We start from the raw sequence: 16,391 nt of genomic DNA on the forward strand, positions 1-16,391 counted from the left end.
TTTGCTGACTATTTTACAATGATTACTTGCAGAAGGGTTGTAGTTCTTGGTTTTAACAGAAGAGCTTATTTCATAGAAGAGATGAACAAGTGCTTATTTCTGTGAGAAGTCTCCCATAGAAGAACAGCAACAAATCCTGAAAGGAAACCTAACTCAAAGGACACTAAGTGTATGTCGGATCCACAGTTGTTGCTGATTCATAGATGAAGTTCTAAAACATCATGAGACTTCACAAAGTTTACATACAACATAGCAGGACATAAGAGATCCCAGCCCGGTATCAACAAATGTTCCTTAGAACAAAATCCCGAGGGATCATGCAACCTTAGGTGTGAAAACGCAGATGTGTACGTAACTAATGAAAGGGCTCGCAGGTAAGGATGGGCTGATACCGATCAGCATAACAAACAGACACAGGATACCAGCAGCCTAACCACCCCCAAGTTTCTACAGGCTTTTTCTCCGCGGGGCTTTTTTTTTGGTTGTTTTTTGGAAGGGGGTGGGGTCTTCGAGTGTTACAGTTGGTTATCTTTAAGGAAGAGTAACAAGGAGACCCACAGCAGGATGTATCAGGCTTTTTACACGGAATTTGGTCTCATACACATGAAAACACCATTCCTACGAAACACCTTTTCATAGGCGGCAAACTGGCAGCGCAGACCCTCCCACCTTTGTATCCTGATACCGCACCGGAGACAATAGGTAGGACAGGGGAGACACCAGGAAAGGACAGAGCAGCGAAGACAAGTATTTTTCACCAGCTGGATGGAAACCGAAGAGGCTGGCAGACAAAGAAGGGTGTGATGCGACGAGAGCAACAACCCACTGAAGGCACCAAGAACCTCCTTCGCTTTCAGGAGGGGAGCGCGGGCTCGGGGAAGGTCTGTCAAAACCGCGGGAGGCGAAAGACACGGCGGCCGAACAAAAGATTTTAAAGGCCTGGAAGGGAAAGGTGGAGGGACGAGCAGGCGGCTCCCGGGCACGTGAAACTGCGCAGGGCAAGGGCCGGGTCTGGGTCCGGGGGAGCGCCGCCAGCTCCATCTCCCGGGCACGCCGCCTCCCGCCGGCAGTCTCCAGGTCGATTCCCTCACACCGGCCAGTCTCCCAGGCCCGGGTACTCCCGGGCAGACACCCTGCCCTTCCCAGAACAGGCGCGGGGCAGGGCTGGCCCAGGGGGAGCCCTCAGACCCACCCCCATCACACCTCCCGGGCATCCCTTTCGCTCCGGGGCGGGGGCTCAGCAGGGACCCGCCGGCGAGCGGAGGCGAGGGACGGGCGGGCTGCGGAGCCCACCTGTTCGGATCGGTACCTGCAAGGGACGGCGGCCCCCGCCCGCCCCGCGGGGGCACCGGCGCCGGCACCGGGCGCACATGGCGCCTCCCACCCAGCCCGGACCCCGGCGGCGGCGGCAGCAGCAGCCATGCTGCCTCCCGCTGCCCACCGCCTGTCACCCGCGCACGCACGGCACCCCGCGGCAGCGGAGGGCGCGCCCGGCGGCACCGGGAGGGGAGGAGAAGGGAAGGGAAGGGAAGCTCGGGAATACCCACCTGCTCGCGGAGTTTCAGGAACACCATGGCGAGCGCGCGCCGCCGCCTCCGCCCGCCAACGACTCCCGGCTCCGCGCGCCGCGCGGCCACGCCCCCCCCGCCACCGCCACCGCCCGCGCGCCGGCCGCGCCCCCGGCCACGCCCCCCAGGCCCGCCACCGCCCGCCGGGGCCGCGCGCCCTGCCCCGCTGGGGGCGGCCTCCCGGAGCCCCGCCCCCTCGGCCCCGCCCCGCCGCTCGCGCTCCCCAGCAGCTTCCTGAATGAACCGGCCCGCTCGCCCGCACCACTAAGGGCTTCGCTGATTGGCCCTCGGGAGGCGGGACAGAGTAAGGGTGGTGCTGATTGGCCCTCGGGAGGCGGGGCAGAGTAAGAGCGGCGCTGATTGGCGGGTGGGGCGCGGCGGGCCCGGCACGGGGCGATAACGTGGGGTGGGCACGTGGGAGAGGAGCAGGAGCGGGCACGGCCCGGGAGCAGCGCGGCCCTTGGGAATTGCTCTACTTTCCCCTGGCACTCGGTCTGCTTTTCCCTGGCACGGCCTCGGCGGCTCGGAGCGAAAAACCCCGGGAAGGGGATTACCGGTACAGGCGGCTTGGCCCGAGGCGGGATTCCTCCGGCACCAAAGGCAGCTCTGAGTTCCTGATCCAAGGGGAAAGAAGGAAGGAGAGCTGGAGTGGCATCGTGCTGGGGAGTGTCAACAGGCCAGATAAACACAGAGAGAGGCACTCTGACAAAGTGCCAAACGGAGCAGACATGTACAAATACAATACACAAGATAGTTAATTCGGAAAAGGGAAAGATGGTTTAGCAATGTATTTATTCAGTGTTCACCTCTTTTGGCAGAGGGCCAGCGGAGATGTCACCTGCAACGTTCTGATACTGTATTTTGACATAATTTACAGGTTTACTGTATGCTGTACATCAAGCACAAAGTGACAGGATAGGTAGGACATAGGTCGGACTTGAAAACCTCTTGTGAAAGGAACAAGAAGTGACGCATGTAACCCTGAAATTAGACTGTGCTTCTTTCCATAAAATAATGCCAGCCCAGCATAGTAACTATGATTGGGAAGAGTTATTTTCTCCTGAATTTTCATTTCCCCTCCAAAAAAAGAGATAGCAGACTGGAGAGACTAAAGCTTTTTAGAATTGCATATTGCTACAGACAATGCTCATGTGAATGTTTCAAGTTTCTTGATTTTCTTGTAGCTTCAAAATAGACTGTGACTTCTTAATGCTCCACATACAGTTAAATCTACTTAGATTTTATTATTAACCTAAGAAAAATGAGTGTTTAATAAAGCAACAAGTATATTCTGTGTGAACATTTGTTTGTGTGGTTTTGCCCTTGCTCATGTGCTTTTTATTGCTTCCAGTAGGAGCCTGGCACGTGGACATGTTATTTTGGAGACTGGTAACATGAGAAAAGAAGGGTTTTCTATAGGTGCTAGCTGAGGCAGATATGTTAGTTAGCTTTGAATATCAGTGATCTGATGGAATGTGTTTGGTCTATTTTATTTAACCAGTTAAGAATTGTAGTCCGATTTTACCAGGCAAAGGGGAAAAAAAATCAACATTGCTACACTTTCTAAATGAGTGGTTTTGACATCTGGATATGTCCAGAAATGCTGATAAGTAAATGTTTTAATGCATTTCAAATAGCCCTCTAATTTATTATTTGTGTACCCATGGGGTTTTTTTGTTGTTGTTTGTTTGTGAATAGAGTATTTTGTAAATTGCCAATATGAAGCAGGTAGATTTTGACTCTATGCAAAGCAGTTGAGGACTGTGACAGCAATGTGGTAGAGAGACCAATGGTTGTGGAAAATAGAGATAATTTTATCACTGCAGTCAGTGAAGGAACAAATGACATCAGGAAGCATTGCCTTTGTCTGTCCCCAAATTAGACTGCTCCTTTTCAAAGTAAAAAGAATGTCTGGGAGCTGTTAAAGTCTTCTTCCCCCTATGAAGCTTATCAGTTTATGGAGTTATTCAGAAAAACATCTATTTTCAGCTCACCTGCTATTTCGAGCAATTTATATAGACAGTTTGCCCTGCATGAAAATGTCTCACCTGTCTCAGGAGCACCTCGTGCAGATTGGAGCCAGGTACTGCTTCAGTGAGGGAAGGCAAATCTTTATGTTATTGGTTTTCCAGCTCCTTGGTCCAGTACTCAGGATACAGCCAGGGACAGGCCTGCTGGCTGTACCCTCTGCACTGAAATGTGTCGTCAACCAACAGATCTTTTTTTTTTCCTCTTTGGGTTATAAGATTCTACAGCATGAAAACGCTTAAGTGGTAAAATGAAGTAAAAATACGGATCTTGGAGATATCTGTCTGTTTCAATTTAAGCATGAGAGGTTGTTGAGATAGCTTGCATGCATGAAGGTGGGGGATTTTCTGTGTGCTGTTTTCCTGCTACCAATCAGTTGCATGTGGATATTTTTACTCAAGTCACAATATAAATTACTGCCTTATTCTGTGAAAAACAGCCCAAAAGGTCATTAGAACTGAAACAAAAAATGAGAAATCACCAATATCAGTACTGTCTGATCTTCTAGTGTCCCACAAAATACAGTATTTGACTGCAGAGTTATAGAAATAGAACAGAAATGAAACCTCAGATGTAACAGTGCTGCAAGGAAACGAGCGCTTTTAAATGTTTTGTTAAAGAGTAGGTCACTGTCCAAGCATCCTGTAGGAACATTCACAGAATATTTCACACAAGTCTGAATATTGACATACAAACACACCAAAAGCCACAGCATTTCTGATAGTGTTGAGAAGATACGTCTGCAGAAGTTAGACATTACCACAACGCTTTTTAATTAGACAATTTGTAAATTATTAGCAGCCTGGCTCTCCTGAAGGCACACTTTCAGCAGAGAGCCATAGGCTTTAACTGCACAGCTCCCATTAATGTTAATATTAAATCTTCATGCTGTAACTTATCCCACAGCACGTAACACTACCCAGTGTTTTAAAGATAGGACCGTGTGTGCTGCACTGAAATACATAACTGGATCGAGTTGAAGAGACCACAGAAACCTCATACTGGAGATGTTTTTTGAGCTCATCTGAAACATCCTCATGATTTATTTACTTTGCCAGGAATGCCTGTGTATTTGGCTCTTTCTGACTGAGGGCTTCGACCCCAGTGAAGTAGGTATTCATTCTTTTTTCATTGTTCAATGTGGGTAAACAGGCACAGAGGTCAACAGGCTTACACAAGGTCATGGCATGAGTCACTGCTGTGGCTAGGAATAGAATCTAGGAGTCTTCATTGCCACTGCTCTCCTCCAAACACTTCCCTGTACTCCTAAATTAAAGCAGGGCTAATTTTATTTCTGTGCAGAATACAAGGTGTCTGAAATCAATAGAAATGTTATAGTTTCCAACAGAGAGATACATTTCTCTTTATGGCCCTGAATCAGCACTACTGAGGAGCTAGATGGAAACCATACTCATTTTATAATGGTATGCTGGAAGCATCATCATAAAGATTTTTACACATTCTGTGACACATTTTATCCATCAAAATCGAAACCAGTTAGGGTTTTGTAGTTCTGTCCGAGAGATTGCATTTTGAATTGTTGGCTGTTCATAGTTACTAATTGTAGTGGAAATATATTAAGTATCAAAATGTCTTCATCAATCAAATATCATCAATTGGCACTTCTAAAGCGCCATTATGCTTATGGTGGCTCATTTGACCAATTTTGTCCCTGTCTGGTGCAGACAGGAGGAGAGAGAACTCCTGTGCCCTGCTTATTTAAAGAACAAATTTAATATCCAGAGGAGGGTAGGGAAAATGTGAGTGTTCTTTGAACAATCAGCAAGGAACAGGGGACAGCAAAACAGCTCTAAGTTCCTATCAGTGCTGTATTCTAAGGAAAATTCAAGTAGAAGTGAGAGAAACCAGAAACCAGAAAATTAAGAATATATAGAATTAGGTAGCAATGCAAGAAATGACATCACTCACATTTTGATTGGAAAAAATGTTGCAGGAAGTTTGCAAGATGTTTGGTGTGTCCTTATGCTGCCTATTTTACAGTATTACTGGTAAAAAATATACAGAAATATTGGTAAAAAGGGGGTACAAAGGAGGCTTTTACAAAGGTAGCAATTTTATCTGGAATTGTGTATTAGAAATCTTGTTCACATTTCTTCTTGCAACTTTTTTTCACCAGAAATTAAATAATTTATCTCCTTCAACAGGATAGGGTCTCAAAGAATCATAGGAAAGATACAAGGACCCTGTCATCTGGGTTGACACTGAGGAGAATTTTATCCGAAATCTTCTTATAATTTTTTTTTAAATGTCCCCAAACTGTCCAAGCATATGAAAAGAAGTTGTATGCTTTAGGGAATGAGATCTTAAAAAACTATTAGTTCTGAATAGCTGTCAAACCAAAATGAATATAATAAACATTAAAGAAATAAATTGTATCTTTAAAATTACCTGAGACATGGAAAGAGAAAGAAAAACATAATTAACATATTTTCTGCTATTAGCCCACCCCAAGGTGACTCCTTAAAACGCAGCATCAGCACCCTTATACATTCTCAAATCAACCTACCTTGAATTAGTGTTTATAGACTATTTTGTTGCATATTTCTTTATATAAACAAAATAGAATATTTTACTTACATTTTATTTATTCAACAAAATACTCTGCTTTGTTTATATAAATAACCAAATGCCTCAAGATGTTTTGTTTCTTTTTTCAGGCTCTTTATAAATCAGAGTGGACAGTATTGACTAACTGGAAACTCCAGTGGGATGTGATTTTGCAGATTACTTTTTCTGGCTTGGCCAGTTCTTCAAAAACTAACACCCACCGTGAAGCACCTAAGCCCAATGAGAGGGAATGAGTTCTGGTCAGTCACCTTGGCTAGCTGAAAGCTTTATGCACCATAAAAGTCTTGTTGGGAGGTTTCACCTGCTACACAGGGATATTTTGTCGAAATGCAACAAGTTCTGTAGCAAAATATTAAGTGGAAGTAGTGAAAGTATTAAAATGGAAATGCTACTCATGTGAGTAGCAAAATAGAGGATCTGAGAAGCAAAATAGAGGATTGAGAAATTCCTGGGCATCCAAACCCCTTACTTTCTGATGATATAATTCTAATATTGCAACCAACTGCCTGTTTAGAGGAGTTCTGCATACATAAATTTCCTTTCCTGATAAGATGGAGATCCCTTATTAACTATGTCCTCTGGTTTTTGCTTTCAGACTGGATTGTTTTCAATTGTGGGAAAATGATTCCAGTAAATAGTTTATATATTTGGCTATAAAGCACTGAAGTGGTCACCAGGGTGGGAGTAGGGAAACAAGGGAAAAGACATTTTTCCACTAGCCAAATTCTAGTGGAAATAAGGTCTCTGAAAATTAGCTACATGTAATACAATGTGAGTCAGAAAGAAGGACAAGTTGGAGTTCTGCTTTCACAAGTTCCCCTTTCACACCCAATACTCTGGGAGTAGGTGCCATTAAAAAGGGAACAGTGTGTATAAGGAAAAGTGAAGATGAAGAAAAGCTTATGTTTCCAATATCACGGTTGCTGCAGTAATAATCAACTTTCTCAGCTCTCGTTCCCCTCAGGACAGCTATATAAACCAAAATGCAGTAGCTATTCTTACCTAGTAATAATGTGTTGCCTGATGCCATCTTATGTAAATGGCTATTACACATCCAAATGTAGTAATGTAGCTGCATTGTCACACACTGAGAACCTCCAATGAAACTTTAAAGTTCATAAAATACACTTGCGTGCTCCTTAATTGCTACAGCAGAGAGCATTTCACTGTCCAAACACAGTGGAAAGATGATCACTGCACAGCCATTGTAGAAATAATATTCTGTCATAAAGAATATCCATCCTTAAAGCTGATTTTTTTTCTTGGAAATACAATTTTTTGGAATACTTTGATGATGTGCGTGAGCCTACAGCCACATAGCTATGTATATAAACTCTTCTCAGAAAAATACTTTTATCATCTAAAGGAATAAAGTGCTTGAGGCAGAAGACAGGAATCTCTGGGAAATACACTACTGTGATGAATACATTTGTCAACCCAGTGCCACAGTGATGAATTTCAGGAAAGATGAAAAGGTTTTTCATGACAGCAAGAAATTTGTAACTCAAAGAAGAGAAAATGAAGCAAACAGTTTGCATTTATCTTTGCATCTTAATAGACAACTTTATTCCTGTTTTCATGATGTTGTCTTCATTCTCATGCTAAAGGATTTCCATTTGTATAAAATATTAAAACGAAATGGAGTCATACAGGTACTGGTTAGTACTGTTGTCAGTTGCAGCAGTTAGAGAACCTAATATATGGATGTTTTAGTCTGAGATTTTTCATTAGTACTGATTTTGGAGCTGCTTTGGTCCTGACAGTTGACATGCACAGAGGAAATGCATTAAAATACCTCCAACTTTGTTATTAATTAGGATTTGATAACTTGCTCCTGCTGCCCTCCCCTAGAACATATGCCACAACAAATGAAATCAGAAAGGCGTTTCAGCTCTTTGATAGTTGGGTCTGCCACTACAGCACTGGAATCAGTGGGGATTTCTTTCTTTAGCAGGTGCAAAGATTGAGCCCCGAGCTCCATCAAGCTGCATATGGTGTGTTTTCTGCTCAGAATCTGTACTGGTGGTCTGTTCTCCCTCCTTACCTGGCTCAGCCTGAGTTTCTTAACTTGTAGGGCATGCTGAATAACCACCGTTTTCATTTTCTAAATAGCAAAGTATGATACTTTTCTTGAAAAAGTGAAGAGAATAACCTCCACATCAGCCAACACTGGGATGAAGGTAATTAAAGCTCTTTTACTGAAGACATTAACACCAAATATTCCCTAAAGTACTGACTGTAGAGTACTACATTGCCATGAGGTGAATTTAAATTTACATACACTGAAATAGCAAAATTTAAGAGAAATCCTGGAAAAGTTCCATGTAACATATTTGGCAATGGTTCTGTACAGGCAACTGGTCTGTGCAATACAGTGTTGATTTAGGGAAAGACTTTGCATTTGCCCACATACCCATTAGTAAATGAACTGGAAAGTGAACATGTATTGAAAGTGCTGCACACACTGTGTAGTTATGTTTCTAAATTGCAGGTTTTCCAATTCTGTAAAATAATCTGAAATTTATTTATTATGTTTCTGAGAATTATGTCCGGCATAATGGTACTGTGTTACCATCACAGTTGGTTTTGAGTGCCCTCCGAAATAGGAATAGAGGATGAGAATCACTGTTAGACCTGCCATGGGTCCAAGGATAAGTCCTCCCTGCACTATAGCTCAGACACACCCACCCACACTTGTATGTTTTTTAAATACATATATTTCCTTACTGCTGTCACTTAGAGCAGGCATTTGGCTGAATGTGGAAGTTTTTATTGGTGTTATTACTATTTACATAACTGTTCCAGCTAAGATTTCCTGCTGTTCATTTCTTCCACTAAGTTCTGTAAGCATCAAAGCAAGACCCTTTCAGCTGCAAAGACGCTGTTTCGGTAGAAAAAATGCACTTTCTGTCCCAGAGGTCATGCCCTGCAAGCCTGAGGCAGGTGGTGCAGGATGCAGGGACGAGGCAGGAGCGGTGGCTGTGTCAGCTCCCGGGTAACCGGACCCGTCTGGCACTCGCAGCAGTGGTGATGGGCTGAGGCCGTGGCTGGATTGGTTTTCAGTAGAAAAGCCACAGGCAAGGCTGCACGACTGCCAACAGCCATGGCAAAGCGGCAGGAGTGCCTGAATGGGGGCAGAGCAGGCTTCTGAGGGTCCCTCCTGCTGGTGTTTGTATGGAAGAAGTTGTGGCTACGGCAGTGCCCAGCCAAAGGTCAGAGCTGCTGAGCACCAGGTGGATTTCAGGGGTCTGAGACATTTTTGTTGGGAGCCAACCAGTGAAGTTAAGGTGAATGAATCTGGCTATACTTTTAACACTTCCAGAAAATAGTATGTCCATCAGAGCATTATAGGACAAAAAGAGTCCTTAGTCCACGGATCTCTGGCAGCAGAAAAGGAAGCCAAGTTGCTGCAGCCTGCATTGCACCTTCTCCAGCCACCCAGAACTGCCAGTGTCAGCCACTGCATCTGGGGAGAGCAATGGATCAGCTCCACTGCATGATGTATCTGCTGTTAGACATTATTAATAGTTCACTTGTGGAGACTGGCCAGAATTGTGCTTCTCTTTGTGCCAAAAAAAATACAAATAAAATGTAGCTCAAAAGTCCTTTTAGTATCTGCTATCTTTGCTTCTCCCCTATGGAGAAATCCAGCACAAACTCCTCCTCATATCTGGTACAGATATTTACATCTTTGGGGCTGAGGTCACTGCACCACTGCCCTCCCACCATGGGAACCCAGTGATTCCCTCTGTACTGATGTGGCCAGATGCTGCTTTAAACAGGCTATGACTACTTTGCCCATTGTTCACAGGTACATGTAATGACTCACAATGCAAAACAGAAGTACTGTGCAAGGCAAAGTGGTTTTGGCTGGGAATCACATATTCATCCACCTGAAATCAGTGTTTGTTTTATTTTATCAGGCTTTTGGACAGGCCTGCATGAGGCCAAGCAGTATGGGGACACATTGGAGGAGAGGGAAGAAGAAAGTTGGCACATAAATTTATGGTAGTAAAAAAGTGCATATCTCAATGTAAGATATAGATCTGTGTGTATGTATTGGCAGGTCTGCATGTGCTGATCTGCAGATTTTTACCCAATGTAATAATTCTTGGGATTTCTCTTGGACCGTCAGCAGTGCTGAGCTGGAACTGTCTCCTGATTTTCCGACTCTGTCAAAACACTTCAGCTGCATAATAAATAATGTATATGGGCATTCTCTGATCACCCATATACCCAAGAGGAGATATACATAACCTGAAACTTTTACTGGTTCATGGGAGGTTTTGATCTTCAGAGGATTTGCCAAATTAAATCAGCAGAGTGCGGGGAAAAGTATTTCCTGATGACAGCTTACTTGGCAGGCTCTGGATGAGGACGTGACCCAAAATGGTGTGTGTGGCACACCAGCAGGTCAGTGGCCCAGGAGCCACCAGCACTGGGTGCCTGCAGGTGTCTGCAGCTCAGGGACATCACTGCTCACCCGGAGCTGGCCAGCTCCAGGCAGCACGTGGCCACCAGAACAACCTGGTAAGTTTTGATTAAATAATCAGGGTCAGATTCAGTTTCTGATACATAAGTGTCAGGTATGCTCGGTAGATAAAGAGCCACCAAGAAAAGGCTGGTTATATTTTCTGAGCAGTATGCAAATCTTGGTTTGTGATTGTATCAATCTAGTCCCTCTGAAAAGTCTAAGATGTGCATTCAGTATCTCGTGTACCCGAAAGGTTAAGACTGCAGCAAGAACTAAAAGAAATACTATCTTTCTTATTTTTAAAGACCTTATGACTTCTGTCAGCGCAGCTCAGGATTTCTGAATGCTTGGGGCTGGCACTACCATCATTTCCATTATCACACAATCCCTTTTCCAGCTCCCCTGAACCAGATTGGTGCTCCTCCGTGTCAGGAAACACTGGCGTGGATAAAGTGAGCTAACAACACACCCCTCACTCTTTCCTATTCCTCAGCAGAGGAGTTTTGCAGTGAGACTGTGGTTTCACAGAAGCTGCTGCAAGAACCTAGGGATGTGAGCATCCCTGAATGCACTGCCAAGAACCTGCTTCTGCCACCTGGGCAGCCAGACTGAAAAATAACTTTTTTCTTTCTATTTTTTTTTCTTTTTTTATTTTTCTTGTATGATCTTTAACTAAGACCTGTCCACTGAGCCAGCTCATTGCACAGTCACAGAAATAATCCTGCTAAGCATGGTCAAGGACAGCACAGGGCTGGGACAGAGGGGTGGGAGTCATGGAACTGCTTCCACAGGCTGCTGCCAACTGCATATATGAAAGCACATCGTGTTAGCAAGGCTTGGATGTCTCTGGACATTCACAGCTCGACCTAGAGCCCTTTGTTCCTTGTTAAATGTGATTTTTAATGACTATCATAGATAGAAACTGTAATTTTTTTTTCCTGCTGACACTGTGTAAAGAAGCTGTGGGATAGATGGTGACTATTCCCATCGAAACAGACACTTCTGTGCAGGACACAACAGATTTTCTTTGAAAAGTACAGGAAAGTGATATTAATCACCTCATCAATTCCATATATATCCAGCTCCTCATTTGTGATCCACAGCTATCCTGTTTCTGTTCAACTCATTGATTCAAAATATTAGGCTTAAGAAAACTCTGGAGAGCAACAGGGAAATCCTCACTGTCCCTTTTGTAATGTAAACCTAGATTTTTCTTTCCTTTCTTCTAAAAGGAAAAAAATTAAAAAGAAATGTAAATACTTATATCAGTTTAATTTAAAAATAACAGAACTATTCTATTTGTATTCCCACTGACATATTTAGTGCTGTTTTTAAATACCCTTATTAAATCTAATCATCCTTCCCAAAATATATTTGCATTTCACAGTGCTTTACAGCACCCCACAGCTTACTCTCTATGATACATCAAAAGAAATATGTGATGCTTTCTTTGCTGTCTCCCACAGCGGTCTAAGGAAGAAAATGCAGAAAACAATTTTCTTCTCTGTGTCCCAAAGACAGTTTAAAGGCACCTGTGGTCTTTTCTGTGATTATATTTAACATTTACACTCAGTGTTCTAATCCTCTTCGGGTTAAGGAAAAAACACAAACCCATTAATTTGAAAACATAGTATTCCAATAATTTAATAGCATGGTCAGGGTATGGGAAGGGGTAAATTAACTTGGGATGGTAAGAGACACAGGACTATCTAAAACACTAGTGGCTCTCCATTACTATCCTATCTCTCTTCATCTGTAGCACATGACAAGTCTAGATGGGATCCTGTAGCCACTAAGCCCCAAGACTTCAGGACAGATCCCTGAAATTCTTGGGTAATTGAATGGCAGGGATCTGGTGTTGGAGACCTTTCTCCAGAAGGATGTCACAGTTGCCCTCCAGAATGAGAACCTGGGTTCCTACCTGTGGAAGCAAAAGTCAGCACTGGATTAGCTTCTGTCCTTGTAAGCTGTCAGTAGGTTGCCAGTGTCCTTAGCTGGGCAGGGGGGCTGGCAGCCATCAGGTCTCACAGGTTCTGCACAGCTGCAGGTAGACATACTGTGACACAAGCAGAAACATATTTTTTCATAATTTCACTATGCCTTATTGCATAATACACATATTTTTATGATGTTAAATCTGCATAGCCCATATATAAGGATATATAATGTGTATATGTATATATAGATAATATAATGTTTTAAAAAATTGTTGTATTTACCTAACAACTGACATGCTTAAAAAAAAATAAGTACAAGTCAGGTTTGTCAAACATCTTCAGCATCCTTGCACTACCCTTCCAGTACAAAATCATCCTGAAGGAGTACACCCACTTTCTAGCACATCTGGGGTAAAAAAAAGAAAAAGAAAGAAGAGTGGAATCCTGACAACTTTATGTTGCAGTGAAAGACTGGCTGGAGTAAGAGCTGGGACATCCTTGAAACTTGAGCAAGATCCAAGTACAGGTTGGAGCTCTCAGCAAGTGTTGCCATAGTCAGAATTTTTTTGGCTGTTCTAGTCTGTATCCTCAGACTTGGGGACAAGCAAGTGCATGATGCTGTACCCTCCCTGCTGATTTTGTCCTGCTGGTCATGCAGTTACATTTGGGCATTTGTTTCAAAAAGGAAAAGAAGAAACTCTGAGCACAATCTGATGCTAGCAGAAACACATAGTTTAATGCTGTTAGAATGCTACTACACCTTATTTTCTAGATCACAAAGTCAGTGACTACATTCTGCATGCAAGTAACAGAAGACACTGAAGTTCAGTGTCTATGGGAAGAGCAAACCTATTAGATGATCAAGGGAAGCTATAACAGAGAAGTGGTCAAGATAAATCTAAAAGAACAATGTAAATCCATTAAGCTGGTAATTGCCTATGTGTGACAAATTTCTTTTAGTTACTGCACTTTTCTTGTGTAGTAATACTGACACAGCACTATAAAATTTAGGGTTCTTTTTCATGTCTGCTCCATCCCAGTGGGATCTCTGGCTGAAATACTGCTCCAAGGAGTACAGCACATAATCAGTCCCTTTGAAACTGCTTCAGTAATGCTGGATCCATATAAGTGCTGATGCCAATTATGCTAATGAAACTGCAATGGGCCCGTGGTTCTTGCCATCCTCAAACAGTGCTGTAAAACTACTGTCACACTCAGCAACTATATTTTTGTAGCATGTGACCACACAGAATACTGAAATTTGCTGTACGGTGGAGGTGATGCCTCATGTTCCCCAAACCCAATCCTGCCAAAAACACAAAGAAAGCAACAGGTAACTATAGAAAATCTGGGATTGTTTTTTTTGTTCCCTTTTCTACTTGGCCTATATTTGCATCTCCAGAAGATGCAAGGCTAATGCAAATAATATTTATATCGCCCTTCTTTCTTGCTCCCTGTTTCCCTCCAAGGCAATGCTCCATCCTGAGGAGCAGGCACTGGGAAACATAGCAGGCTAGCAAAATTTCAAGGTGCCCCTGAGAAAATCCAGGACAGATCCTTAACATCCTTTCTCCATTTCCTCTTTTGGGCTGATAGGATCTCTCTTAGAAATACTCACTGATGCCTTGGCAGGGCATTTCTTTGGGCTCAGGCAGGACCAGTCACGTGTGATTTCTCCTTTCCTCTCTTGTGTTCTCTCACACAGCCCTACTGTGGCAAGGATAACTCTTCTCAGGCAACAAGTGTGGGGGGTTCAAAGTCTTTATGTTAAAATGTCTACATCCCCTCCCCTTTGTCTTTACAGCCTGGCAATGTTATAATCATCTCTGCAATATGGCACAGGCCAAGGTACCAATCAGCCTGTGTGAACAACAGCATTAAGGCTACTATAAAATTCCACTTAGGACACTTTAGGGTGTGGCGAGAGTAGTTAATACAGATCATGAGAAAACACAGACAGGAATATGGATTCATCAGGAGTAATAGCTTTCACACATGATTAGTCAGGATAAAAAAAATGGCAACACAAGGCTGACCAGGCTACATTATTGGGCTATTACTTCTTGCATCAGTGGAAAGTCCTGCCTTACTGTTTTTTTCCACATTAAATCCTATCACGCCATTATGGTTCCAGCGCTGCTGTGTTTCAACAGCGCTTTGTAGACTATGACAATTGCAGTCCATAATATTTTTATAAAAGCCTACAAATGTTAACTTTTTGCTTGGTTTATTGTTTATAAAACAATAATATGCTGTCGTGTTTTCCCATCCTCTCATCTGCCTTCAAAGGGACATCTCGCTAATGACAGGAATTCCATGATAGGTGAAGGATGCTTGGAATTACTGTTGTAGTTAATGGCTGGCAGCTTTTCTGGGAACAGACTTCATTCCTTGGCGTGCCTGCAAATCCATGTTAATGTTCCTCCCTAACTTCTCAGGGCACTGGTTGAAGAGCAAAGGCAGCCTATGGTGGGGAGCTCCTTCAGCTCACAGGAGTCACCTACTCCGCCCCTGCTCCACAGGCTGCAGATGAGTTCACAAAACAGTTCCTAAACCATTTGCAGCCTGTCATTTGAAAATGTAGCTTCAGAGGTCCCAACATGAGGTAGAAATACTAATCTCATGTTTCCTGACACTTACGGTGCCTTTTCTTGAGTCAGAGCCCAGAGATGTGCTATGATACTTGATCTTTAGGCTGCTCAGATGTAACAGCAAAAAACAAAGTCATTTCCAAAATTAAGTCTCCTGACACTGACATAGTGTTGACAACGTTCAGATAACTAATATTTCTTTTTCTCCAAGGAAAATTATGAAAATATTAAACATAGTTGTTATTTGTTTAACTGGTTCCATATTATTATTTATTTCTTAGGCCTATTTTAACTTAATTAAGTTTGCCTTCTTCTCAGTACTCTAGGAGAAGAGGAGCAAAAACATGACAACCCCAACATAACAAGGCACACCCCTCTCTCTGCATTTCACTGTTGGCTTCAGCATCCTATCCTTAGCCCTGAGCTGGCATTAGATACTATAGGAGCAGTTATTGCAACCTAGGCTTGGGGAGCAGGCTAAGCAGCAACAGCTAAGAATTGTTACATTGCTCCTGTGTTTGTGAGGATCATCTAGTTCCTGTCTATGGTCTGAACTGCTCATTAGAAGTGTTCAGATACACACAGTGGGATAAAATGCCCTCAGAAAACACTCATATTCCTACCTGGACTTGCAAAGACACGTGCAAAGAATGCAGAAATATACACATAGGCACGTGGAAAACTCAACAGTTCTATGGAATTTGCCCATATCTTATGCTCATTGAAGTTTGAGTATCAATTTCATAATTCCTTCCTTGCTACTCACTGCTGCCACCAGGTGTTAACCACAATTTTGGGTTTTGTTCTGAAATAATAATGCCCCTTGAAATAGAAATGTGTTCTGCCGTGGGTGAGAAGGACCTGGAATTTGGCAGTACTCAGGAGAAAAGATGTGACATGGGCAAGCCATTCCTTGGCAGACCGGACATTGCTGGAAACAGTGTAACAAGCTGCAGAAGAGCCCCCTATAAGCAAGACTTCAAATTCTGAATTGAGGATTCATGCTATTTATTACCAATACAGTTTATAGATGTGTGGTAGGAAGTGCCAGGCTAGTGCTAGTAAATTCAAGTTCATACACTGACACACTCTCTCTCTTTCTCTCTCTCTCTCTCTCTCTCTCCTCCATGCCTTCCTCTTGCACTTGGACCTCTTGTCATGCTTTTTGAGGATGAAAAATGCATTAATAATGAACAAAAGTGGA

General features: G+C 43.2%; 1 protein-coding gene and 1 long non-coding RNA gene across 3 annotated transcripts in view; both read right to left on the reverse strand.

The window, feature by feature from the left end:
- ANKRD28 (ankyrin repeat domain 28) overlaps window positions 1–1,622 on the reverse strand; it is a 119,488-nt gene extending 117,866 nt beyond the window's left edge. Inside the window, exon 1 of one of the 2 annotated variants that reach the window (XM_014893877.2) lies at window positions 1,548–1,622. In XM_014893877.2, the coding sequence (XP_014749363.2) occupies window positions 1,548–1,574 (27 nt within the window). In that variant the 5' untranslated portion in view covers window positions 1,575–1,622. The remainder of the gene's footprint in view (window positions 1–1,547) is intronic. The other variant, XM_014893874.2, reaches the window with a different exon arrangement.
- Window positions 1,623–7,716: 6,094 nt separating this feature from the next.
- The window catches only part of LOC148225143 (uncharacterized), a 113,444-nt gene continuing 104,769 nt past the window's right edge, over window positions 7,717–16,391 (reverse strand). Inside the window, exon 4 of the long non-coding RNA XR_015803236.1 lies at window positions 7,717–12,580. This is a non-coding gene — a long non-coding RNA (uncharacterized LOC148225143). The remainder of the gene's footprint in view (window positions 12,581–16,391) is intronic.

Source organism: Sturnus vulgaris, chromosome 1 (genome assembly GCF_052056855.1).
Source record: "Sturnus vulgaris isolate bStuVul1 chromosome 1, bStuVul1.hap1, whole genome shotgun sequence".
Lineage (NCBI taxonomy): Eukaryota > Metazoa > Chordata > Aves > Passeriformes > Sturnidae > Sturnus > Sturnus vulgaris.